Below are 13,718 nucleotides of genomic sequence, written 5' to 3' on the forward strand. Positions count from 1 at the left end.
CTCTCACTCTACCACCTCCACAGACAACGCATCCCCAAGCAGCAATGGTGGCTGAAGCTGCGCCCACTGTTGAGAATCCTGGCCAAGCACGACTCCACCTACGAGGAGGAAGGCCTCTACATAACTGTCGACGAAGAGATGTCCACCGATTCACCGGTCGCCTAAGGTGATGCTGAAAAACAAAAATCAAACCAACAAAAATCCGAAAGTTGTTAGTGTAGTTTTATTATGTACATCAAGAAAAGGTATTAGACTGTCCCTGATCATGTACCAGTTGCTCCTCTTCTAACTTCATCAGACTCTCAAGAACAATGTGAAACCCAAAGAAAAATACCTCATGGTTGATTGCCAGCAACTCAAAAGTGGAGAGGTAAAGTAGTAGCCTAACGCTAAAGTGTGAAAATTGTTATCATTGTGCTCCCAGTGGATCATTAGTTAATACTCTTATCAAAATGGATGAACAAAATGCAGGAAAGGAAGTTATTCAGTAGAATTTGAACTTTAAGCCCTTAGATCCGATGCCAGTTTTAAATTTAAATTTTAATAGTTTAATTAGTTGTTACTTGATCGTCGTGCTAGCAAAGGAAACCCATCTGTATCATGACAACAAGATATCCAGACTTCAAAGAGGCACGCTAATCTCATTGTTTTTTAATCTGTTTTTATTGAAATTCGGTTCTAACTTATTTCGATCTGTTTAGCCATTGAGAGGAAAAAAATATTTATTCGATCGCCTATTGCGTTATTTACTTCAAACGTCAACAATTGTAAGTATTATTTAGTTTTTTTTCTCAGATATAGCACATTCACTTGAAGCTATGAAATAGATAAAAATGAGTATGCAAAAAGCCTTATGTATCATTTTAAAAAGGGCCTGTATATTTGAAAGAAAATTACCACATACAGAGAACACAAAATAAATCAGACTTGTTGCAGCATGACTAAACTGAAAAGAGAATTGTTACACTGTCTTGAAAAGTTGAATAAAAAGAAATAAATCTTTAAATCAGCCCAAGAATCAAGACAGCTTGTCAATATCACAACTCTTCGTTGATCGTACAGAGTGATAACCGTTTCTGGAAGACTCGTCGGTTTTGATTCCTCATTTTAGGTGGGGGACTTGCCGCAACCAGACAGTCCGCTATCCGAGCTTTGGCCTTTTCGGCGTTGTCATGCTCCCACTTGTTGCTCCTTATCCGAACACGGCTTCCGGAAATGTTCCACCCGGGCCTGGCGCAGTACCAGTGCTCCACATCCGCCTCCATGATCAGCGAAACCGCTTCGTACAGTTCGCCATCGACCAGGAAAGCGTCCACAATCGGAGTTTCGATGTACCAGTGGAAGGTGCGTAGCAGCATCGGTCCACCGTCCTGTTTTAGCTGGTTCGAGAGAACCGTGTTGTACTGTAATAGAGGATTGTTAGTTGTCGGTATTGCAGAATTTCAAAATTGACTAAGTTACAAGGAATTCAAAACTATCGTTTTTGCTCCCTCAAGCTCTAATTTTTGAAGAACGCTCAAAATCTGAACTGGAATCGAATGAGTAGTTTAGAGCAAAAAGGATGTTTCGAACCACCCTACTACTTACCCAAATGTAGTGTTTGTAGGCATCAACACTCATCGAAAGCCGGTAATTCTTTTTCGCCAGTCGATCCTTCTTCAGCTCGTATAAACTAATAGTACAGACACTGTCCAGTGAAATCGTCGGATGATCTCTGTAAAAAAATATCATAATTGTATGCATCGTGAAGAAACGGGCTCAAAAAAAAACTTACAGCTTGGCGTTGTAGGTCAAGTAAACGACATCCACTCGAGGGATGACGCGGTGATCGCCATGGGCCACAAACGAATCGCTATGCTCTAAGGATGGCAGCATAATTAACTACGGACACACTCCGGTGAAAATAATGAACAAATATAAATACACTTGAGACCACAATCAGCGCAACTTATTACAATTCGTCAAATATGATTTGCTTGCTGAAATGGTTTCAGAAATACTGTCGTACTGAAAGCCTTGTAGACTCGATTTTATATAGGCAACAAGAGATAGCGAACGAAGAAAATACCCATACGTGCGTACCTAGTGGGTAACGATCGGAGATCTATAGAAACGAAACTGTACTCGAATTTCCAGCAAAAGAATAATGATGATAACGCTTCTCGGAAGCTTCGGTGGTTTGCCTGATTTTCGGCTACCTGTGGAACAATAGACGAAAGATGCTGGACCGATCTAAAACAGTATGGTGCGGCAAGGTAAAAACACTTCGATTCATTTTTGGCTGATTCAGATACAAGGTAGGGTTGAATGTAGGGTTTAAAATCATCTGTAAACCCATTCGTTTCTACAACTTTTTTCTACCTTTCTTCAATCTATAGACTCAAGTACAGCGGTGACTCAATTTTATCTTTCGACACGCTTTGCCCCGATATTGTAGTCATCCCAAGTAACATTAGTAGCTGAACAACAGTTTATTCAGCTGAAATAATCTTTGGAGTGGTTTGTCCAACTCTTATTCCACTAAAATGTTTGTTGGGATGCTACATAAACCGTTCGTCTTTCGTTCAAAGCTTCCATAAATTTAAAAAAGTTACTTCCCCAACTGTGTGCCGCGGCACTACTTCAGGAACACCATAAATTGACTCATGAGTTATGCATAACTGATTTGTAAATTAGCTCATGATCATAGAATACCTTTCCAAATCGCCATCGCAATGTGTTTCATTTTCAACAAGTGATGATGTATTCCAAAATGTGGTCAAAACTCTAGATTTCAATCCATTAGGGTGCTTCGTCAATTGTTGAATGGATAAAATGTTCGCGAATTGTCGAACACGGCACAATAAATACACGGACTGCTCAACAGTAGGCTAGATTTATAGTCGTTCAACTTTGGGTAAATGACTCTTTTTGAGCTATGGTAATACCGTGATGCATCAGGACTCGGACACTCAAGCAGTCATAAATGTTTAAGCCCCATTTTTAATAAGTTTCTCTCAGAATTTTATGAAATATTTCTATGTTACCAACAGTTTGATGATAGATCTTAGTGAAAATTATGAATTTTTCGATACAAAATAAGATAATGTTATGGAAATTGTTAAATTACAGAAGCTGCTTGTCTTGTACTTAAATCCGGACACCTGCAGCAAGTCTTGTCTATAAATCCGGACAGCTCTTTTTCAACATGAAATTATCAAATTGAGCCATGTTAAAGTTTTAAAACCAACTGAATTTTATCCACTTTTGAGAAATTAACCAATAGAACTGCCATATAAGGATTTTACATTAAAATGTAATAGAGGTTTGTGGTTTGATTACCTGATCGTCAATGCCTGTGGTTCGAACGATTCTACCCCATTACCCCGAATCTCATTACCCCGAATGCCATTAACCCGAACGCCATTACCCAGAATTCCAAAACCCCGAATGATCCATCACCCCGAATGACATTACCCCGAATTCCAATATCATGGGGAAATGTCATCAATATCATCATGTGAAGATAGTTGTAAATTCGGGGAAAAAGCATTCGGGGTGATGGAATTCGGGGTAATGGTACATTGGGGTAATGGAATTCGGGGTGGTGGCATTCTGGGAAATGGCATTCGGGGTAATGGGGTAGAATCATGGCCATAGTGGTTCCCAATTTCGCCATACGTGTTAACTTGAATTTCTTCATATTTTGAAAAGTTTTGTGTGTTTTAGCAGTAAGATAAAGGATGTACAGTAATCTCTCCCTTACTCGATATTGAAGGGACCATCGAGTTAGGGAGGTATCGAGTTACAGAACATAAAAGCAGTGCAACTGCGTTCCAAGGGACCATCGAGTTAGCCATGAAAACCAACTTTTACTATGGTTCTCTAACTCGATATCGATATACGGAATATCGAGTAAGGGAGAGTTAACTGTCTAGATATTAAAACATTCAAAAACAAAAAAATGTGAAAGTTATCGAAATTTAACATATGGCCAAATCGGGAACCACTACGGCCATAACTGGTACACCTACCCTAGTTCTGATCATTCATTTTACATTTTCAAAACATGATAAATGCTTCCTTGTTATACAGTTAACTCTCCCTTACTCGATATTCCGTATCTCGATATCGAGTTAGAGAACCATAGTAAAAGTTGGTTTCCATGGCTAACTCGATGGTCCCTTGGAACGCAGTTGCACTGCTTTTGTGTTCTGTAACTCGATACCTCCCTAACTCGATGGTCCCTTCAATATCGAGTAAGGGAGAGATGACTGTATCAAACAACACGATGGAAAACCAATGTCCGGATTTCAATACACTTGGTTCTAATGCCGGACTGCTCATTTTCAATGTTTTACACATACGTTTATTTCGTTTCTGTGAAATGTGGTGTCACTAAACTGTTTATCTATTACTTCGTAAACAAAACAAAAGTTTAATTAAAATGCGGTATAGTTAATTGAATGTTGTGGGTGCGTTCGTTGGTGCTATCACAAAAATCACTTGTACCGCGAAGAAACGACGTTAAACTGGAGCAACTTTTTTGTTTATGTTATTATTAATTGTTTGGCAATGGCAACTAGATTATAAATTAATGTAAAATGATCAGCTATGTCCATGTTAGAAGGTATGAATTGAAAATAACATATCAACATACAATTTAGTTCTTAATTCATGAATATAAAAAGAGTGTCCGGATATTGGTACCGTCTGGATTTTGACTCACCACGATAGTGTTAAGGACAATGGAAATCCCCGAAAATGAGCCTTCGCCGCGAAAGTTGGGAAATCCCGCAAATTGCCGCGAAATTAGTCATTTTTAGAGAATTTATATGAAAATCGCCATGAATTGCAGTTTTTAGCTTATAAAAATGTTTATTTCATATCGAAGTCGAAGTTCTATAAAAATATAACCATTTGGTCCAAGACAAACAGACGTAACAGGTAAAAAATATCGACTACACTCAAGATAATGTCCTCATTTGATGCATGTGCCAACCCATATGGATTTTTGCAATGGGGGTTTGCATATGAAGGGTATGTGCGAAATCAATGGATTGTCGTCAATCTTTATTTCCATTGAAAGTACGATTATTTCATATCCAATCCATAACCCAGACACATACTTTACATGGGCGGCTTCAATGGAGTATATTGATTGGACAAATCATATTAATGAACGTTTTTGGTTTTCCTTGTTTTATTCAATAATGATCAAAAATAAAAAAGAAAGGTTTATTGTATAGATTAATAGACATATTACAACAGCCTCAATATGCGGTATGATAAAAAAAAATAATTATAATAAGCGGGTGAAGCAGACGAACCAAAAATTGCTTGTTGAGGCAACTCGTTTTGGTCTTTATTCTCATCACATCTCTGTGGGCAGTGAGGTGGGTAGTTCATCAGTCGGTTATCGTCCTGGTCATCGTTTATTGCTGTAATATTCTCTGCATAAAAGTAGATTAAGTTATAACAATATCATAGAATTGATTTTCAGCCATAATTACCTTCCAATTCAAACAAAATATCGCTGAACAAATGCAGCTTATTTAGATCACCACCGCGAAAACTGTTTTACGGACGCCATGTTTTTACACAATGTGCTTCAGAAGAATGTATACATTGCACATACTTTGAATACGCTTCAAATGGCGTATATGTGCTGCAAATAGTAGGTATTTATTACTATCTATATAGTGTGTATATGGCACATATAAAACTAATGATTTTGGAAATTTAAGCAACGTATGTGCAAATCCACATTAATTCAAGGGAGCCATTTTCTTGAGTGTAGAATCATAGTAACGCGGATACTGACGACCAACGCTAAAAACCATGTGTTTTTTACGATACGATCGCTACGAGTGAGTCGTTGGCCAACTACTAAATATTAGAATTGGGCGCTATTTTGCTGAACGATTAAAATAATTCAAGTGTTACATCTGTTTGTCTGTGTATAACCACTCTGATATTAAATTTATCATCTTAAATTGAAAATAAAAAAATATATATTATTTAATTCAGTGAAATTGCACTGAAAATGTGTATTTTTAGGTAAAATGTTGCCAAAACTATGAGACCGCGACAAAGCCGCGAAATTTTAATTTTTTCGTCTTGATCAAACGCGAAATTTCCATTGTCCTTAGTGATAATTAAAGTGAAGAATCATCTAACGATATGCATTGTTTTATCGTGGAAATTCGTGATGGCAGGGGAGCAAACCATTCATGCTTTCTCTTTTATAGTGTTCTTCTTCTTGAAATTACGTCCCCATTTGGTCAGAGCTTGCTTCTCATCCCAGTGTTTCATAAGCACTCCCACAGATAAGAATTAGCCATTTTTTTCATTCTTATATCATGTGACAAGAACGATTCTGTAAGCTTTAACCCCTCTACCGGCAGCTTCATTTTTTCCCGCAAAATTCAAATTCAAATCGTTATAACTTTTTTGTTTTTCAATATTTTTGCACCATTTTTTCACAAGCTCTCAAAAAACTCTTCTAGTTTTAGGATCTGTGTCGATATTGATCATTGGTCATCTGGTTTTGAAGATATTCCAAAGTTCCTTGGGGGACCGACGATGCTGACAGAATATGGTTGCTGTGTGATGGACGCCCCAAGGAACAATTGGTAGCTTTTAAGATACTTACGTGTTTAATACAAGCTGCATAGCAGCAACAATTGCTGAACAAATTTTTAGTTGAATCACTAATTGAATAAAATTAATTTCCGCTTATAAAAAAGCTGTTATTCCACTTGAAGTTTGTGTTTTGAATAAGAGCTGAATAAACCTTCGAAAATGCAAATGTAGTAGCTTTTGTTCTACAACACATAAGAAGTTTAACAATTGACTGATTAAAAGCTTCTATAGGTTGTAGCCATCATTTAAGTAAAATATTGAACATTTGATTAACAACAAATCGTACAAAAGCTTCAGTGTCTTATACTTAAAATGTTGACCAGCATGATTAGTAAAACTTGAAAACAATGCGAATAACAGTATATGAGTATGCTTTTGTTCAAGTAAATCATATTATGTCTTTTTTATGTTATTTTCAAATGTTTCAATTGTTTTTTTTTTTTTTTTCAAATCAATCCTAAGACATGTAGGCGACTATGGATCAACGAGGGTAATGTTCGAATCACATTGGATTTAAAAGATCAATAATTAAATTTTTCAAATGTAGTGATCATCATCTGTGACGTTATTGATATCGGAAAAAGTTACTAACCATAACATTTTTAATGATAATCGAAGTATACATAGTAATTTAACAATACATTTAATAAGTTGTTACCCAACTTACAGTCCAGAGTCACAAATAAACATACATATTTAATTATTGTTGAATATTGGTGACAGTTGAAAAAATACCCTACAAAGAGCTGAGAAGATGCTATTTAGATTCAAATTTAAGACAAAGTTCAACATTTTTCATTGGGGTGAATAATAGTAGAATCAACACTTATTAAACATCTCCAAAGAATCCCTGCCGACTTCTCAAGATTGTTTTACTAATGAGTTGAACAAGTCATTTTTCCTTCTATTAAAGAGCCAATATTCCACCAAACAAATTTAATTGTGTGAACAGATGTACAGGAGACGAACTAACGTTTTGGTTGCTTCGCACTTCAGCTGTTTCCATGCTTAACATGAACATGAATAAAAGCTGAATAGGTATTTCATAAAATCTTAATACAACATAGATACATCATCCAAGCAGTTAATCCAAAGAAGGCCAAAATAACGATTAATAAACACATTGTTCAGCAACAAATAAGCCTTACAAAAGAGGTCACACCATAGCCAAATTTTCGAAAAATGGACAAAATATTTAAAAATTGCGTTGTATTCCTAATGTGTTACAATGTTCAACTTACAAATACTATTATTATTTATCTCTATTTGGGTAGCTTTTCGCCCTTGGCGAATTCGTCACTAGCTTACTGATATATAAAAATATTATTGGATACAATCGTAACTGATGCTTTCTCAATACAATTATTCAATTATGTTTAGAAAATATTTTGAATCAGTCTTCTGACATAGAATTATTTAGAAAAAAAAGAGCACATTTAATATAAAAATGATTGAAATATATTTTGTATTTCTATATATCGATAAAGTACGACAAATACTTAAAATATTAATCTAATAATATTATGTATGAAATAAATGAATTTTAGTACAGTTAGACGAACAATTAAATAAAAGTTTTAACAAGTTAAAACTTATTATGAAACTCGATTAGTCATTTCAGACTGTTTTTACTTTGTGAATAAACTTTATTTTTGTCCAGTATTGACATAAATTTTCTCACTGTGGGCTATAAATAGCCGACTGAATTCAGCTCGCATCAGTACTGAACAGCAGCAGAGGTAATGTGCTTGTTCAGTTGTTGATCAGCATAGCACGTGTTAATTAGACATTGTTGAATAGAAGCTTGAACATGATCAATGTTCAGCTACAAGAGGTTTATATTGGGTACTGGAAGGCTGTTATATGAATTCAAGGATGGCGCAGATGGCAAGGTATACCGCTGACGATGAGAAGGTCTCGAGTTCGAATCCAGTATCCAGGTAATTATTAAAAGTGGTTATTAATTCATAGTAAAAGTATACACTACATTTGATGTATACTGTATTGATGATTTTTAGTCATTTATTTGTTTTCAGTTAATTTTGTGGCAGTTGAATAAAAGCTGAGTTAAATGCTTATAAAGCGATTTTGAAGTTGTAGAATAAAGTCAATATTCAACGACACGCTTTATAACTTCTCCAAATTTGTGTGAACAACGCCTGAACAAAGGCTTCACATGGAAATAATTAAAATGTTGTTAAACATGATGCTGAATTAAACTGCAATAATGTTGTTTGTTAAATTAGCATTGTTAAATCATCAATCTTTATTAGGCTAAGTGAAACCTGAATAAACATCACTACAAAATATGATTACAGTCACTAAATGATAGGTAGCCTAATAATTTCGCCAGATTTGCTTGAACAATGTGTGCGTAGCAGCTGCGAAGTAATATAATAAAGCAACTATACAGTATGAAGTTGTGAAAAATTGCTTAATAATTGATTATTAAATAGGCAAATGTTTCTTGGGCGACGAAACGTATATAAAAGCCGATTTTAAGCAAGTTCCGGGGTTGGAGTTTTTCACCGGCAAGAGCAAGTTCGATGTGGACGACAAATTTAAGAAGAAGTAAATGTCGAAGTTCGCCTCCAAATATCTCATTTGGCAGGCCATCTGCTCTTGCGGACTGAGGAGTGAGCCTTTCGTGACAAAGGGCACAGTAAATGGCGAGATCTACAAATCTGAGTGCCTCGAGAAGCGCCTTTTGCCGTTCTTGCAGCAGCACGACGAAGCTCCGCTATTTTGGCCAGATTTGGCATCATGCCACTATTCTAGAAGTGTCCTGGAGTGGTATGAGGCCAATTCTGTCCATTTTGTTCCAAAGGACATGAATCCGCCAAACGGTCCGGAGCTGCGCCCGGTGGAGCAGTACTGGGCAATAATGAAGCGGGAACTTCGGAAGAGCAAAAAGACAGTCAGAGACGAGAAGGACATGTTGAGAAAATGAAAAAAAAAAAACTGAGAAACTGGTACCGGATGACACTGTAAAGACTTTGATGGAGGGCATCAAGCAAAAATGCCCTAAATTTTACACTCAACCCAAGAAACATTCGTAGTTGAACAACAGTTTTCCCAGCTGAATTATGCATTAGAGCGATTTGTTCAAATCTTATTCCACTAAAATGTTTGTTGGGAAGGCTCCATCGATTAACTTTTCTTTTGATTTTTGAAGTAAATATATGTATAAAACTACCCGAAAATTTTGGTTTGATTCTAAACATTATAAAAAAATTGGTATGACGTTTTCGGTGTCCAAATAATTTTGTGTTCGCTCTTTATTGGCAGAAATATTGTTATGACTGATGGTTCGCATACCACTCTTTGGAAAATGGTAAGAGATCTAGGCGTCGGTAAATCTGCAACTCGCACAGATTGTCTTTTGATCCAGAATTGGTCAATCATAAGTTTGCCAGCCTTTTCACAATCGACAATGAATCCAGCTTTGAATACAAAGATCCACATCTTATTGGGAGCTTCAATTTTCGACAGATTGAAGCTTTTTATGAAGTCAAGTCTAATGCGGTTGGCATCCATGAGATTCCTACCTGATTTATCAAGACAACCCTAGTTAACACTAGCCCGCTAATTCTCCTTTATTATACGGCTAATATAGGGCATGTGAGCTATACAATAGTTTTATATTAGCACGCAGGGCGAATTAAAGTGCTATTTTATTACATGGGAATACTGCCCCTAATTGGGTCCTGGTTACTTCAAGCATAAATGAACCTTGACACTTTTGATCATGTTTGACGTTCGTTTAGTCGACAAAAACACCACAGGGGTTTTAGTTCGACCACTGGGGTTGTTCCTATCTGACATTTCGTAAGGGACACGGAAAACAAAATACACCCAAAATTTGAGTTTAAGCCAAAGTACGTGACAAAATCTAAAAAAAAAATTTTTTGGGCTTAAACCAATGGAAAACATTAGAAAATTGAGTAAACATGTGTTTTTGGCCTAAACTTAAGCGTTTGGCACTAAAATTGGGACAGGGCTTTAGGACCCTATTGTCGATCACGTTGTTTACCTACCATAACATTATCGAATCATCTGTTTTCTCGAAAATTTGGAAGTGAGCTGAGATAAATCTTTTGTAAAAAAAAGTTGAAATTTACCCTATAAACCATTCAAAAACTAAGACGATTTTGTTCGGTGATAACCGGCACGTGGATCCAGCTATCCCGCCTTTCACCGTTAAGGTGACACGGGAGACCGTGTTATTTTCCCTATCTTACGTCTCACGTCATCAAAACTTTGTGAAAGCAAATCTCGAGTTTTAGTGAACCGATGAAGCTGAAAATTTATTGGGTTGTGCACTACATACATAAAATCATAGTGAATCATTTTCGCATCGATATATGGAGTGGTTCTTGGGATTTGCTTCTTGAAATGGATAGGGTGATTATGATGACGTCCCGTGCGGCCTTAAAGGGAATAAAATTCAATTGACCGATTATGCCAACAACCTAGGGATTATTTTCCAACTTGAGCTGGGACAAAGTTGTATCAACGCAGTGTATAAGAGTGTATGCGTGTCTCAAAACATTCAGTTTCAACATCAGCTTTTCAAGTCCTTGTTGTTACCACACTTCATTTTCGGCGATTTCGTTCACCTCGGAATGAGTATGGCCATGTTTTCGAAGCAGGAAGTGACACCAAATGACTGTTGCCGCTACGCTCATAACATGAATCGCTACACTTCTGTTCGAAATCTCCAAAGAAATCTTCTTGGCTGTCCTTTTCGACGGTTTTATGAAATGAGAGCATGTTTGCAGTTGTGTAGGATTTTTCATCGTAGTGAGCCCGCCAATCTTGCTCGTAAGCTAAGGTTACTTCAAGGATGTCGTTCACTAAACTTTGTGATTCCGTTACATCGTACTGAAATATATGGTGACTCGTTATTTGTTAAAGGAGTGGTTGATTGGAATGCGCAAACAATGGAGCTAAAACAATTTCAATCAGTAGCAATGTACAAGAAGGCTGCACTGGAATATTTTAACAGAGACTAGTTTTATTTCTTGTTAAAAAACGTTTAGTTTTCGCTAGAACTTAACTGCCGTGAATCGCAAGTCAGTCCCATCTGTAAAAAGTAGCCATTGAGAAAATGGGGTGTGAAGTTTCCATACTCATTTTCCATACGAATATTCAAAAAATCCGGAGGATTGGAACATGTTCAAATCTTAATGAAACTTTCACATTTTGCCTTTCACTACAATATCTTTCTGAGAAAAATATAGAGTGTTCATCCCGGGACATCCCGGGACAAAAAATCCCGGGATTTGACAAATTTCGGGATTTCCCGTTTTCCGGGATTTTATTTCTGACATCCCGGGAATCCCGGGATTCCCGAAATGTACAAGGAATTTGATGAAAACCACTAAATTAAAAAAAACAATGACATTTTTCCTCACTATCAACCTTATTTGATAAAGCAGAAAAGCATAATGAAAAAGAGAATAGACGAGTAATTATTTTTCACGAAAAGAACAATTTACCAAGTGAGAAACACTTACAATACCTTCAATGATCCTAATTCGTTTCTTTTATTCTAAAGTTTTTAAGACTTTTCAAATGTTTGAAGCAAATTGCTTTAAAACTATGACTTAAGTTTTTATCATAATTCCATTCATAAGTGTTATAGAGAATTAAAAAAAAAATCCATAGCAAACCCGTAATTCATCAGAATAAGAAAGACTTATCTGAAATGTGATTTTCTATAATTATCATATTATTTTGAAAAGTTTCATTATGTGTTTGTTTCGTTGAAAATAAATTGTATTGCTAAATTTGTACTCCCATTTCAACCGAAATGCTGGTTTTATTGAAAATTTGATAAATCCCGGGATCCCGGGATTTCCCGCGACAAGCATAGATTTTTGTCCCGAATTCCGGGACGAGCAAAATGGCCGGGAAATGGACACTCTAGAAAAATATAAAGATAATCAAAACACGATTCATTTTTGTGTTACACGGTTCGGAAATCTGTAGTGGGACTGATATGCGGTTACTTTTAATAATGGGACATTTTGACTAGCTGTTTTTTTTCTACTTTTTCCAAATAAATCTTATTATATCATTAGGGCAACTGAAAGAACATTGGAAGACATGTTGAAAACTGAAATCAACTCAATTTTGACGAAAATGCAGATAGGACTGACTTGCGATTCATGGCAGTTAAGTAACTACAATGTAAATATCAATAATTTTTTGTCTCACGTCATGTTTCAATAAAACTAAATTAAATTGAACTAACGTTGTATAGCTTCCAAAAACGCGTATTTGCCCCAAATTCTACGTGGCGAATTTTACAGCAGAGAACAAAACGGCCGAAATACGTAATTTCCCCAACATAAGTAAACCAAAAATGTCTCTAAAGATACATAATGTATTCAACCAGAGAAATAAATTCCTCAAAGGATTTTGTTGGATTCCACAAAAATGCATTTTAGGAAATACTACAAGGAATTCTAAAGTAATTTTAGGATAAATTCCTGAAGCAACTCCTGGGAAAGTTTTCGTAGAAATACTTACGGTCTAGATTGTGTGACATTTTGCGGTAATCCACTTCGCGGTGTACCATTTCGCGGTACGACATTATGCTATTAGTACCATTGGCGGCATGTCATTACGCGGTCAGTACCACTTCGCGGTGTGCCTTTTCGCAGTTTGTACTGAGATGTTTCATCTATCTCAACAGTGCAATTAGAAGGACTGCCTGTGTTCAAAAGAAGGGTAAATCGCCAATGAAAATGTTATTAGTAAACATGCAACCAATTTTCAGTACAACTCGTAGGAAAAACCACACCGCGAAATGGTATAGACCGCAAAATGGCATACCGCGAAATGGAACTAACCGCAAAATAATACAAACCGCGAAATGGGTGACCGCGGAATGGTTTACTGCGAAATGTCTAGACTCTAGTTTTATATAAGAGTACAAGCACTCTTACCGCGAAACACAACGACGGAATCTCGGCGATGGAGACGCATGGTAGCTTATTTCATTTGTCTTACAGTTTTTGCTTGCTGCTGGAGTTAAAAGGATATTTTCGGATTTATAGGTAGAAACAAACTAAAAAAACGTTTCA

At 36.3% G+C, this 13,718-nt stretch overlaps 2 protein-coding genes across 4 annotated transcripts in view; one reads left to right on the top strand and one right to left on the bottom strand.

Annotated features, from left to right (window-relative positions):
* LOC5568472 (ATP-dependent 6-phosphofructokinase) overlaps positions 1-941 on the top strand; it is a 55,495-nt gene extending 54,554 nt beyond the window's left edge. The window contains exon 8 of one of the 3 annotated variants that reach the window (XM_021840314.1): positions 24-941. In XM_021840314.1, coding sequence (XP_021696006.1) covers positions 24-165 — 142 coding nt within the window. In that variant the 3' untranslated portion in view covers positions 166-941. The remainder of the gene's footprint in view (positions 1-23) is intronic. The other 2 variants (XM_001652250.2, XM_021840315.1) reach the window with 2 other exon arrangements.
* LOC5568470 lies at positions 857-2,125 on the bottom strand. The gene is made up of 3 exons (XM_001652249.2): positions 1,775-2,125; positions 1,588-1,714; positions 857-1,403 (listed from the first exon to the last, which is right to left on the bottom strand). Exons 1-3 carry the CDS (start codon positions 1,873-1,875, stop codon positions 1,038-1,040), a joined length of 594 nt encoding a protein of 197 aa, XP_001652299.1. The 5' UTR covers positions 1,876-2,125; the 3' UTR covers positions 857-1,037.
* Between the last annotated feature and the right edge of the window lie 11,593 nt (positions 2,126-13,718).

The sequence above is a fragment of the Aedes aegypti genome, chromosome 2, assembly GCF_002204515.2.
Source record: "Aedes aegypti strain LVP_AGWG chromosome 2, AaegL5.0 Primary Assembly, whole genome shotgun sequence".
Classification (NCBI taxonomy): domain Eukaryota; kingdom Metazoa; phylum Arthropoda; class Insecta; order Diptera; family Culicidae; genus Aedes; species Aedes aegypti.